Consider the following 13,869-nt stretch of genomic DNA (forward strand, 5'->3'; position numbering starts at 1 on the left):
CAGAAGAAACACGGGGGCTGCGCCCGCTTTCAGGCAAAGCATCCCATCCCCTCTGCGTCACTCCCTCTGTCCACATCACTTGGATCGGCTCGGAAGAGCCTTTTGTCCTCTCCTGAAGTAAGCTGGATCCAGATCCTGCACGTGTGCCGGGCGGCGATGAGCTGAGCCCCCGTCCTGAAGGGAGCGGTCAGGGATACCGGTGCCCTGGGTCACCCGGCCACGTCCCCCCACGCAGCAAACAGCCCCTCCCTGCCCCTCAGTACCGAGAGGAATCGGAAAGAAGATGGCACTTGTCGGCCGTGCGCGTGAACAAGCGTTGCTGGGACTGTTACTTTGCACTCCAGCTGCTCTTTCCACACACCCATCATCTGCTCCCCCCAAACCACTGAAGTTCAGTTTAATGCAGGAATAGGAATCCCTGCCCTCTGTTCCAAGCGGATCCGCTTCCCCACACAACTGCTCCAGGCCCATCACCCGAGGCACGTGCACGCCTGCGGCGGGACCCCCGGCTCCGCTCTCATCTGCCTTTTGCCCAGCAAAGGCATTTCCCCACACGGACGTGAGAGCTGCAGATCTCCACAACTGCTCAGCAAAAGACGTATTTTTCTTTCAGTATTCCAGACAGGCTTCCTGGACTGTTGGTGGGTTTCATTCAGGCAACCTGAAACGAAAATCTGCTTGCACCAGCGAACTGCAGATTAAATCCGACAACCCTTGGTGTCTGCCACCCCAGCAACAATCAGCACAGACCCAGGCAAAGCACTGCCGAACTCCAGAATACCTGAGGTGAAGAGTACAAGTTTCAGAGACTTTTGGCAAGTGGTTTTGATTTCCCTTCATTTCTCCCCTTTTATAGTTCAGCTTCTTTGCTGTTTCCTATCCTCAAGCACCCAAGTAGCGAATTGAGATTAGAGAGAAGATGTCTGAACAAACAGCTTCTCCTGCCTTCCAAAATAAACTAAAGCTCTTAAAAGTGGCCTCAAATACACTGTTTTAAGACAACACACGCTAAGGGATGAACTTTAAGGCACTTCTGATGATACGGATCGAGCCATGGAAGTGCTTTTGCAACCACTGCAGCTTGTCTCCAGCTGCGGGCAGGAGAGCAGGAATTACTCCTTCACTCTTCCCTTCCGCAGGAGAGAGGAGGAACATGCACCGAGCCCATCATCTCCATGGTGACAGCAGGGAAGCAGCAGCAGGTTTCCTAGAAAACACTGGGTTTGGGCAGGACTAGTGCAGGAAATGAAGCAGCTGCAGAAAAACCTTTTCAGTTATTCAGCTGGAAGAAGCAGTTGAGAGCGATGTTTCTAAACCAGTGGGCAGCAACAGGATCTTCCCTGGAAGTCGAGGCACGGCCCTGTGCTGAGGGCTGGCCGGGCCATGAGCAGGCACCCAGTTCCTTTTAAAGCAAAGGGCATTTGTCCCCAGGCTAATGACACCAGCAGAAGTACCGTGACGTGCCCACAATTCCCAAACCCGCTCCGGTGCCTGACGTCACGCCTCTCCATACACCCCACCCTGGCGGCATTCTGAAGCCGCGGAGACAGGAGAAATGGCAACACCGTCTCTAGGAAGAGAGCCAAGCTCATTCAACTGAAAGTAACGCAGATGGCACGACGGCTGCTTTTCCTGCACGTGGCACCAAACCCCGTAACGACTCCTCTAAGAACTGCCCCGCTCAGTACCTGTGGTGATGCGGCGCTACAGGAGCGGGAAATTCACTTCGATTAAAGCTGAAAGATTCTCCAGCTAAGTGTAGCTGCAGCGTACTCTTGTTACCCAGCAATGTAATAGCAAGGAAGCTTTTATTTCTTCCCTTGCGTTGCTTAGACGACTCATTGCACTGAAATTTGATTTTGTAGGAGTTTTCTGCAGAAGGAGCCCTGTCTCAGACCTAGAGCCTTCCCTGCATGCCGCAAGCGCTGCTTAAGCCAAGCACGGACGCATGGCGAGAGAGGAACCACCTCGGTGCTGCGGCCACCCCTGCCCGTGCCCCGGACCCCCAGCTTCGGGGCTGTGGCAGTTCACCAGACGCTGATTCTCTGCGAAGCTCAGACGTGTTTCTAACATGTTCCGTGGTAACTTCCACCGGCCTTTGCAGCTTGTTCACAGCTCTGTGGGTACAGCCTGGAGAAAACCCACATTCCACAGGAGCAGCAGCTACGCTGCTCTTTGGGTTGGGACTGGGAGCACACACTGTACACCCCAAGAATTCCCTCCCGAGTCAGTACAACTCGCCTTGTAAATTAATCCTCTGCGGGAGGCTGAAAGGGACCTTAATAACCGAGAAAGAGGGAACTCTTTTTTTTTTTTTTTTTTTTTTTTTTTTTTTTTTTTTTTTTTTTTTTTTTTTTTTTTTTTGCAGGTGAGAATAACGCTCTGGGCAAGATGTTACTCAAACGCAATCCCGGTTTGTAAAAGCGAGCGGAGGGTTACACTTTCATTCCTGTATCTCTAGTGCCACCTTCTGTACAGAAGAGGAAACCTCTGAGTTTCAGGAGCTTCAAGGAATGAAACTGGAAAGTTCTTCCCCACCCACGTGGGAGCGGAGTCACTACTGAAATTAAATACTGAAAGATTTACATTTTCAGTAGCTCAACCGCACAGTGAGTTGTGTGTTTAAGACACCCACATGTGCCGAAACCACCTAATTTTACAAAGAAGGTTCATCAGCCTCACTTTGTGTTTTCCATAAATTTGTACAGCTTCTGGGATGACGTGTAATGGATGACAGAAATAAACATCCATTATTATTTTTTTAAAAAATCGAACCGAAGTAGAAATCTGGCTATAAATGTCAAAATCTTTTGTTAAATGAATTCACAGGACCGGTTACTGTATGTGCGCAGGGATAGCTGCTTTTCTTCTCTGTGTCATCCCGAGTCTGTCCCCAGGGAAAGGTCTGAAGCGATTTTTCAGCCACTGGGCTGCCCGTGGCCCCGCGCCGTGGGAGCACACACCTCCTCCAGCAGCACACGGGACTGCTCTAAACATTTGCTGTGACGAGCTTTTTCATACTGCATCAAGAGTTCACACGCATAAAAAATAATCCCTAAATTGGATTTTCTTGTCCTCCTACTAGCAGCTGCCTGGATCGTTCTCAAGCCACACAGAGCCATTGGGGTGGAGCGGTGACTTGGACGGGACGCCGATGCCCCGTCACGGGCAGCGCTGTCGGGTTGGACGGGGCTTTGGGCAACCTGCTCTAGGGAAGGTGTCCCTGCCCGTGGCCGGGGCTGGGCTAGATGAGCTTTAAGGTTTCTTCTGACACAAACCATTCTCGGATTCCGTTCCTCATTCTGCTTTCCAACAGTGGCTAGAAAATTACTTGATAAATTACATTTAGAAGGTTTTCCGATGAGTCCTACTGAGCATGATTATCTGGTGCATATAGACTTTCATTAGAGACAGACAAGGTCTTATCAGCTTCCCTAATAGATGTTCCGCACTGTTCTGCCAGATCTGATAAGCGCTGAAGAGGACTCGGAACAGCCTTAAAACATCCAACCACTTTTAATTGGGGCTGGAGGGACACGGTTCACACGCGGGCGGCAGCAGGGCTGTGAGCAGGGCCAGGGAGCGCCCCGGGGACCACAGTGAGCACCCACGGCTCCCCCGGGGAGCGGGCAGGGCGGCATCACCTCGGGCTTCTCTGACCGGGTTTTGCTTAATTAACACAAGGCCAGAACAGCAGGGAAGGGGAACGGGCTCTGGCGTTCCCCAGCCCCACCTCTGCTCCCGTCCCGCTCCGCAGAGTGCGGCCGAGGCAGCGCAGCCGGTTCTACTCCAGGTTCTGGGCCCCGAATTTCCCTGGTTTAGGTCAGTGGTTTTCAAACCAGGAGAGGCAGAACGTCAGCGTGGTGACTTCGGTTTGGTGATGGGCTCACAGGATCAGCTGGACGCCGAAAGGGCTGCCAGCTGCTCCTTGCTGCTGCATTTGTGATCCGCTTAAGTACCCCGCGTGAGGCTTTAGTACCGTTTTGTGCTGTGCTTGTAGCATCAAAGCCTGATTCACGTCTGCAGATGCTCCTGTAGCTGAATGATCAGATTATTCTCTTCTGTGATCAGAAGTCATGACATAGCGATCGTTCCTACACGAGGCAGTAGAAGTCCTCAGTCGTCCTTCCACAGTTCCAGTCCTCCGAGCAGGTAAGTAGCCAAGCCAAAGCCACAGCGTTCCCAGGTCTGGCTTCCTGCAATATGCAATTAATCTGCAAAAATTGGGTAGTCTGCTCTTAGTTCTGTGGAAAGCTGGAACGGAATGACCCAAAAACTCCAGCCAGACCATTAATGCCTTGTAAAGCACAGAGAAAGATCACTTCCAGGTAAGAAAATTACTCGAGCCTGTAAGACAGTTACATGTCCAAAGAAAATATCTTCATTCAGTAAGTAATCTAGTAATAAACCTCTAGGAGATAAATGCTGTAATGATTATTTATATTTTCCTCTTATGCCTGGATTCATGCTTGATTGGATTCCCTGTAGTTCGTAAGAAAAGGAAAAGCAGCAGAGTTTCAAAGTGCCACTCATCATGTGTATCTGTCTATAGACAGAGCCTAGAAAATTAGGATCCTGATTGGAGCATCTCAAGTTCCAAATTATATGGAATAAGGCTGAGCTGTAAAATTGTGTACACAGCATATCATAATTGCAGCCACTGCTGGAATAAATTACGGTGTCTTAAATATTCCAGGGCTGAACTGAAGAGGGCTCTTCAGCTAAAACAAAAAGAGCCTCCTGTCCGGAAAATATAACCCCAAACTAGAGATCGGACTGACCTCAGTGACCCCTTGGGAAAGGGATCTGCAGCATTTGGGTTTGTGTTTCACCTGATGGGTGAGCCTCCAGCAGCTGGATGCTCCAAGCACCTTATTTAATGATTTGGTCCATCTCAGCTACAGAAGTGAACAATTTGGCTCAGTTACTATCCCCCAAATCCTCTGAAACCTGGATTTAGGTGGTTATTTCTACAACATTCACCGTTTGTTTAAACTGTAAGAGTGAAGCAATTGTGGCTCGGAAGTCTGCTTTAAGTTGTTTTCAAGTTGTTTTCAGTTGTCTGGAGAATTTCAGTTTCCCTCCCACCAGATTTTAGAGTCCAGATTCTTTGGGCAGGTTTCCAAATCCTGGCTGGAATATTCAACCGTTAATTCCCAGTTTGCCCATCTAGGTCTGGGGAAGACGTCTGTACCTTTAAAATGTGGGTCTAAGCTGCTGGTTTATCGTTAACCGTCAACAGCGTCTCACACTATTTAATCTTAAAGCTTCACTTTCTGAACCTCTCCAGGTTGACCCTGCTCCGTACATGAGGGCCCCTCAGGAATTTTGCGCTGCAGGGTAATTCCCCCACACATCCCCGCTCCGTTAGGAGATGGCAGCTGACTGCAATCGTCCTCTGACACCTTGAGCTGAGCACACGCAAGGTGTTCAGACACCTGGGGAAGATGAATCCGCTCGTACTCTGCCATTAAACAAATCATCCGTGCTCTCAGGGACCAAAGGGCACCTTTTACAGCTGAAGAGGAAGCCTTGCCTGTTTTCACTCGCTGTCTGGATTAATTACAAAGCAGAATATTTGGTGTCATGTGTACTAAATGAATACATATAAATCTTTACTGACCAACAAAAGTTAAATTATGAAAAAAGTTTTGTTATTACAGTATACACTCTTGACACTGAAAATGCAAGAAAATCCAGAAAATTCCCCTTTAGATTAAGCCATTTAGAGTGTTCCCAGAGTCCAGCGGACACCAGGTTCTAGGCAAGCTCGCCAGCAGCCAAGGGCTCCATGATCTGCAGTGTCTCATATTCAGTTGCCTACAGCGGTTGGAGTTCCCGATCCTCACAACCTCCAGCATAAAGAGGGTTTCCAGTGGCCCACCCCATCCCCAGCAAGTCTCACGCCTTTTTCCCAGGCCACTGACTGCCCCCACACCAAGCAGCCCCCGACGCCCCTTGGAGCTCAGACATCCCCGTCTGCACCAGGGGTTACAAATCCATCCTCCGGTTTTACACATCGCAACAGCTGTCACCTCCGCGTCACTCCCCAACACTCAGATTCTGGACTCCTGTGATGATGCACCTCGGTCTATTTTTAAGTGTGTCCCAAGCTCACAAATATCTTAAGCCAACTTTTCAACATACTGTAAAACAAAATGCCTTTATTAAAAAGCATATGTTCTCCCTTGTGTTGAGGATTATGCACACATTGCAGAAGCTAATAACTTCAAAACAGCTTCTCAAAAGCATAATTGTTTTCTATTTATACACTTCCATACCACCCCTGCTAAAAGCTGCAACAGCAAATACTTAAACCACCAAAGCTTTAACATAGCCTTACCCATCAAGCCTTATCTTAGTTTTTCAGTGGGCAGAGCACTCTCGGGGTGTTTGCACGGAAAGTGAGCTCTGCAGCTTGAGCTGCCCCTTTGCAGTTAAGGAGAAGTTTCAGGTGAAGAAACTGAAACAAGTTGGTCACATGCAGAAGGGCTGCGAGTCAGGGTCAGAACAAGAAAGCAAAGCTCGAGTTCCCATCTCCAGACCACAACGTTGTGTTGCGTAACGCCCCACCGCCTGGGTTGTCTGGTCAAGAGATACACAGCTGCCTGGCTTAAAAATAGCAGGGAGAAGACTCTGAGGTCAGGCAGCCCCTGACGTGGTGGCCGGGCCGCTGCAGCAAGAAGGGTTCCAGCCCCGTCCCTGTGCAGCCTCCCCAGCAGGTTAACTGGGCCACTCAGCTGACTTCAGTTTGTCCCAAAGCGTTGGGATGGTCTTTAGCCCTTCCCAGAGTTGAGATCACATGCAGCTGTTGCAGGGCTGGTCCAGCTCTGGGGCACCAACAGCAGAAGGACACGGACCTGCTCCAGCAGGGCCAGAGGAGGCCATGGGGATGCAGGGGGGGCTGGAGCCCCCCGTGAGGACAGGCTGGGAGAGTTGGGGGGTTCAGCTGGAGAAGAGAAGGCTCCGGGGAGACCTTAGAGCGGCCCCCCAGGGCTGAAAGGGGCTGCAGGAAAGGGGGGAGGGACAGGGTGAGGGGTGATGGTTTTAAACTGACAGAGGGCAGGTTTAGATGAGATCTGAGGCAGAAATTCTCCCCTGTGAGGGGGGTGAGGCCCTGGCACAGGCTGCCCAGAGAAGCTGTGGTGCCCCCTCCCTGGAAGGGCTCAAGGCCAGGTTGGACGGGGCTTTGGGCACCCTGGGCTGGGGGAAGGTGGCCCTGCCCGGGGCAGGGGGGGCACTGGGTGGGCTGTAAGGTCCCTTCCCACCCAAACACGTGTGCGGTTCTGTCACACGGAAAGAGAACAAAGCGTAACCCCGCGGCGGCTCAAGGACACAAGGACCGCACCTTACAGAAAAGCCGCTTGGGCGGCGTCAGGCCGAGACCCTCCCGACTAACCCAGCGTGCCCCGGCCGTGGCTGTGCACGAAACGGGGGGGCCACAAGCAAAATGCCCCGGGGGTCAGTTGGGGTTGGGACCCCCCCTGCCCACCCCGCCCGGGAGCTGCAGTACGGCTCCGGGTCACTAGATGGCAACTGGTCCCCACCGGTGCTCGCCCCAGTTGCACCAGTGCCGAGGTGCCCGGGCCCGCTGGGCTGTGCCCTGGCCGCGGCCGCAGGGCAGATGTGAGCATCCCCGGGGTCTGCGCCAAAGGGGACACAACCACCCCGTCGCTTACAGCGGACCCGGCAGAGGGGGAACGCGCGGGGGCCCGGGGGAGATCCCCGAGGGGTTTCGGGCACCGGGAATACGGAACCCAGCGATGTCCGAACCTGCTCACGCCTGGCGTCGGCTGCCGGCTGCAAAGAGAAGGCAATAGCATGGGCTTGGGGTTTTATTTTTTTTTTTTAAAACCGACGGATTGACATATAGCATAAAAAACCTGTATTTGGTTTGGTTTAATGACGGATTCAGACTTTAGGAGTTGACTCAGCGGAGTGATACCCCGTCCCTCGCTGGAAAACCCCGCGGTGGCCGTCCCTGCGAGCTCCCCGTCGCTGGTGGAAGAGCAGCACAAGCTGCTCTGCAGTATTGGGCACCACGACCCCCAACACCCAGGCTCCGTGCCTGCACCCACCCGGGACCCATCCCAGCCCCCCTGGCCCCCCCAGCCCGCAGCCGGAGCATCCCCCGGGACAGAGCTGGGGCTGGCACAGGCTCTGCAGGCATCGGCCAACCGCGCCGGGCTGCTGCAGCACTGAGGGTCAGCAAAACACTCCTTGTGGTGGAGGGTTTTTTCCTTGCAAAGGCAAGTATTTTATTCTCATGGGTACAAATTAAAGGGTTCATTCTCCTCGTCTCAAAATGTTAAAAAACTAACGCTGGCTAATAGCTTTGTGCTCTGTTCAGCCTGAGCCGTGGGGAAAACGGACCAGACACGCCGCTTCCAAACAATAACAGCTTTTTTCTTAGAGTCCTGGGAGGATGAGATCTGGGAAATTAGGGGGATTTGAAAGGAGCCTGAGGAGCTGGAGAGAGAAAATCCAATTTCGTAGTTAGCTCATGGAGGACATCCAAAGGCAGCCAAGACGCTGGAGCCTGACAGCCCAAGGTAAGCTCAGCTGGGTCCGACAAGCTGAACCGCTGCCTGTTTATTTTCTTTACCACGTGTGGGCTGGCTGCTGACAGGGACCTGGTTTATTGAGCTTTATGGGGCACTAATTCCCGTTCGAACAGAGCAGTTCACTTGATGAAAATTGCTCTGTGTTGGTAAAAGAGAAGCCAGGGCCCCCCCCGGGTCGACCCAGTCCTTGCGTTGGGAGCACCAGCAGGAATGTCCCTGTCGACGCCTTTTTGCACCCTGACAGGCTCCTGCTGCAGCCTGGGGCGTTGGCGAGCTCGCCCAGACTCACGCTCAGCCCCGCTCCACGCCGTCGCGGGTTTTTACAGGGTGTTCCCACAGCGCTCAGCTAAAGCTGTCGCTTCACGGGCATACGCAACGTAGTACACATATGGACACAAAATATGTTATTTATTGTGAATTTTGCAAAGACACATTTAAGCAACAAAATATACATTTGTGAACCTTTAGTTTTATACATAACAAATACAATCTGCTACCATAGCAATAAATTAAATGTACATTATTTACACCAGACATAGGCCACCAGGAACTACAAAGCACCGCCTCTCTACGTAAAAAATAAACTTTTCAGATACATTTCTTCAAGATTTATTTTCACTCTATAAACTCTCTTCACATTCTAATGATACAAATTCAGCATTTCCCTTTGCAGGATATACGCAGTGCTACATTCATGAAACCATAATGAAAGCATGCTCTAGGATGGGGGAATGACAGACTCTGCCAGCTCTAGTGGAACAGAAGTTGGAACATCAGCGAAGCAACGTGAGTGCGAGGTGCGATCTGCGGAGGTGCTGAGCTCCGACCAGCTGCTGGTTTTAAAGCGGTTATCAGAGCACCTCTGGCAGTCAAACTGACGGCTGAGAAACCTCAGCCCCGCTTAAGGAGCCCATTCATGGCAGCGACACGCCCTGGCGCCTTCCCCAGAACTCTGGAAGGAAACTGGGTTTGTGCTTAGGACCCCTCCTCGTCGCTCAGAAATAAAAGCACTTCCACGTTGTGCTTAAGTGTAATCCTGTGCTTGACTCGATGGATTTTGAGAGGACCCGTCTGTGCCAAGTGCCTTCCCGAGGAGGAGCCCAGGGCACTGCTGCCAGCCCCCTGCTGCAGGCAGACCCAGGGCTGCGGCATCAGAGGCCGGGGGGAGCGGGGTCCCCTCCCCGCGCTGCTGCGAGGACGCGGGACCTGCAGCACTGGCGCGGGGAGCTGGGCCTGGCTCAGCAGGCGCGGCAGGAGCAAGCACGGGGCCGAAACCCCGGCGAGAAGGGGAGCAGCCCCCCGCCACGGGAGAGACCCCCCCATGCAGCCGGGGGCTCCCCTGTCCCTCCCCAGCCACGTTCCTGAGCCCCGTCTGCTCCCGGGGCAAAGTCACATCCGAGTCGGGTAGAAGTTATGGGCATGGAAACAGTGGGGACCAGAAAGGAAAACGCACTGCCCAATAATTTTAGTGTCAGTTAAGGATCCTTTCTTTTATCTATATATATCTCCATATATACATATATATCTCTCACTGTTATACCTGTATATATACGCGTGTGTCACTTACAAGCACAAAACATTTTGCAATATATATACAGGGACACCTTTACCCTCTGCTGGACGTGCAAGTGCCTCCGAGGTGTAACACAACTGCTGGTCAGTCCCAGCACCGCTACGGGCCAATTCAGGGGCCACAAGGTGCCCGCCACGCACGGGGGAGAAACCAGCTAGAGCCTGGCTAGGACGGGAGCTTTAAAAGCCCCGTTGCTATTAAGGATGCTGCCGTAGGGGGTTGCAGCCCCCCCCCCCGAGGAGTGCTGTTGAAAATGTCCCAGAGCCGCTGGCAATGCTTGTGCCAGCCCTCGGCTCCGGGCCCCGCTGCCGTTCAGCAGGCTGGCGCAGGGAAAGACAAGTCCAACGCGCTGCACCTCTCTCCCTGAAGCTTCACGCCGTCCTGCCTGCCGGATAATCCCATTTGAATAATTCTACAAATCAATCTAGGTCAAAAGGGAAAGTCAAGAGGTTCAAGTAAAAAAAAAAAAACCCAAAACAAACCAAAAATGAAAAACCCAGCTGACAGTAGCCACTGCACCTTCTGCTGAAAGATCTCACGGAGATCAACACCCATGCCAATGACAACGTCTACGGAATCACGCAACTTCTCAGGATAAAAAGCAAAACCAAGAACAGACCCTCAAAGCAAGTCATTGCACCAGTCAATATTTCACTGTGAGGCATAAGAAAACCAGACCAAAAGCTTCTAAGAGGAAGAACTGGGGGTGGGTTTGAAAGTGCTACCGAAGCATTGTCAGACTGAAGTGCTGAACAGCAAAGTATGTGGAACCTGAGACATCTAGAGCTAGCTACGGGCTGGGCTAAGCACGCCGTGCTTCCCCTCTTTCAAAGAAAACCTCAAGATTTAAACTCTATTTAAATGCAACTCACTGAAAGCAGGAGGGGACGTGTCCCCACTGGTGGTTATTGGTATTTACTGGTCCGACACAGCGCACTTAGTGCCTGTGAAACTGTTGTCCGCCTTTTCCACACCGTGTTTTCCTCCTTTAACCTGGTTCCTCTCCCATCAGGGCTACAGCCTTTTCTTCTTAAACAGGCGAATCCCACGCACGAGCGGGAGCAGCTCTGTGAACCCAGCGTTGAGGTTGTTGGCCAGGACCCTGCAGAGCTTTGCCAGCGGACCCGGCTCAGCCAGGCTTGGCTTTGCTGGTCCAGGGGGAGGGGACGGGCTCCTGCGTGTGCGACCCTGCCCGCGCCTCCTCTAACGGGTGTCGGGCGCTTCCGTGCCCCTCGGAGCTCCCGCGGTGTCGAGTTGACTTTGGCACTCAAAGTTCTGTTTTCGTTAGGAATTACGAACTCGCTTGAGATTCAGAACCTTTCACTTGAGATGGAGAACCTTATTTCACGGGGGTGTTTGCAAAGGTCACAGGTTGTGGTAAGGGGGGGGGAGCGTCTCTGCAGCATTGCAGCGCACCTCTCAAAAAACTGGTACGGAAAAATCTACGAGCAACGTGAAATTCATGGACAGACCTCAGTAAACTTTAGACAAAGTTCCATAAAAGAGCAAAAGGGTTTCTCGGCATGTTGGGAGAGGTATTTTTTTTGGAAAAGGGCATCACAGGGAAGTCACCTTGCAAAATCCATAATCCCCGTCTTTCAAAATGAACGAAAGCACATCCGAAAGCAGCGGGACAGATTCTGCAAGGGGCGGAGCAGCCTAAACCATCCAAACACGGGAATTTGTTGTCCTGGAGATCCAAGCCGTGGGGTAAAGTAGAACCCACTGGGTGAATTCACTCTGAACCGGTTCTGGTGTTTAGATACACTACAGCTTTAGCTTTGGTTAACCTTTTCCAGGCCTGTGCTCAGAGTTTCAGGCAGGGAAAAAGCAGGGAGGTCGTATAAACCATCCCCAAAGCTGCCCAGAGAGGGTGAGTCGGCCCCGCTCACCAGCTCTGCCCCTCTTGTGCCAGAAACTAAGTGTGGTGTAAGAGGCTGCATCTGCCCTAAAAATTTAGTGATGTGGGCAGTAAGCCGGGAAGAGCCGCCTGGGCAGCGCCGTGGGGGGAAATTCTACCCTGTTGTCTCTAAAAAGAGAGAAGAGCAGCAGCAAATAATGGGGCGGGGGAACTGCCCCGGGATCAAGCAAAGACAATTTTGCCCTGACCACCTCCCCTTCCAAAAAACAAACACAAACCCCTGCTTCCCCACTGACAGCTGCAAATAAAGCGTGGAGGGACCTGACCTGCGCGGGGGCCCGTCCTGCTTCCCCTCTGCCCGAGAGGAGCCGCGGGAGAGCCGGGGGGGGGGGAAGCCGCGGCACACGCGGGGTGACACGGCACGGCACTGCGGAGGGGACGCGGTCCCCGGGCGCAGACGATCTCCTCCACGGTGCAGAGGGAGGGGTGTGGGGCGCGGGGCGTTTGCTGGCGAGGGGTTCACCCGGTGGGAGGGCGGCTGGTCCCCGCCGGGGCAGAGATGGCGGCAAGGTGGAAGCTTCTTCCCGGCACAGCGGGGCAGCCGGGAGGGGAGGGCACCTTGCTGCCCGCGGCTGGGGCGTGCATCTTCCCACAGGATGCTGATGAGTTTTCCCTTTGTTGAAATAAAAATTCTCTGCAAAGAAGAAAAGGATATAAGTGTTGGAGACTGTGGAAGGAGAATATGCCCACTCATGGAGCACCAGCCCCAGGGAGGGAGCCAAGGCCGCGGCAGTGCCTGCTGCCCCCGGGCTGGGGTGGGGGGAAGCTCAGCGATGGGCTAAAAATCACGGCTTTTGGAAATTCAAGTTTTATGGGCTCTTCTGCTCAGCTAGGAACTTCCTAATGAAAACCCTGATTTCATGACGCAGAAGGACTCCAGGAACTGGAGCCTGCGAGAAAACCAGTAAATAAATTCCTTGTGTCTTGCAAATGCCTCCTGCGTGGAAGCACCCGCTCGTGCTGGCGGCCCCACGCACAGGCAAGTCCCTGGCCCCGAGAGCCCGGGCCAACCGTGCTGCACCCCGTCACCCCTCCCGGAGAATCCAGCCCCGAAACTGGCCGTTTCCATCGGGTTTTGGGGAGGGGTGAGGAGACCACCTCCACTTTCCCCCACAGCAAACCTCACCCTGCCCGCAGAGACGGGCACGAGCGGTTCACGAAGGTTAACGGGGACAAAACGGAACCTGCTGGGCCGTGGCCCATCAGCCCCAAGGGCGGGGGCAGAGGCGCGGTGGGAGCACCCGAACGCACCCCCGGGGGGACCAGGCAAAGCTGGCACCGGCGGGCACAGACCCGGCTGGCACTGACCTCCACAGCTTTTCTCACTCAGTGCCGCCCGCAGCTTACGAGAGCGCTTAGGGTGCTTCAAGATGTATTATTGATCCCGTATTTAATAATGAACGGTGCGATTAACCGAGGTTAGACGAACACACCGGGCTGCAGACAAGTCACCGTGCACGACACCGTATCACACTCACTCACCTTTTACAAGTTCATGACTCCTCCTTCCTGCTAGTGGCTCTGAACGGAAAAGAGAAGACAGGTGGGGTCGCAAACCAAGGGGCACGAAGTCATGAAGTCCCTTCCCCTCCCTTGCTGCCTGCCCCTGCGGGCTCTGCCTCCTGCTGCACAGACCCCAGCCCCCCCGGGCCCCCCGGGCCCCCACGCCGGCGCTGGGCAGAGCAGGATGTGGCCGCGCAGCATCACCTGGCGAGAGCCGCTGGCACCTACCGTGCTGGAGCTGCCGTGGCTGAGCTTGTCGAAGCGAAACTTTAGGTTTGACCTTGGAGAGTTTCTGTTCTTTATATCTG

At 53.3% G+C, this 13,869-nt stretch overlaps 1 protein-coding gene across 1 annotated transcript in view; it reads right to left on the minus strand.

Annotated features, from left to right (window-relative positions):
• Positions 1 to 9,809: 9,809 nt before the first annotated feature.
• Positions 9,810 to 13,869, minus strand: part of RAP1GAP2 (RAP1 GTPase activating protein 2) — a 21,073-nt gene continuing 17,013 nt past the window's right edge. Inside the window, exons 11-13 of the mRNA XM_026861799.1 lie at positions 13,790 to 13,866; positions 13,541 to 13,579; positions 9,810 to 12,692 (exon numbers count right to left, since the gene is read on the minus strand). Coding sequence (XP_026717600.1) covers positions 12,094 to 12,692; positions 13,541 to 13,579; positions 13,790 to 13,866 — 715 coding nt within the window. The 3' untranslated portion in view covers positions 9,810 to 12,093. The remainder of the gene's footprint in view (positions 12,693 to 13,540; positions 13,580 to 13,789; positions 13,867 to 13,869) is intronic.

Source organism: Athene cunicularia, assembly GCF_003259725.1.
Source record: "Athene cunicularia isolate RWA chromosome 19 unlocalized genomic scaffold, athCun1 chr19_part1, whole genome shotgun sequence".
Taxonomy (NCBI): Eukaryota; Metazoa; Chordata; class Aves; order Strigiformes; family Strigidae; genus Athene; species Athene cunicularia.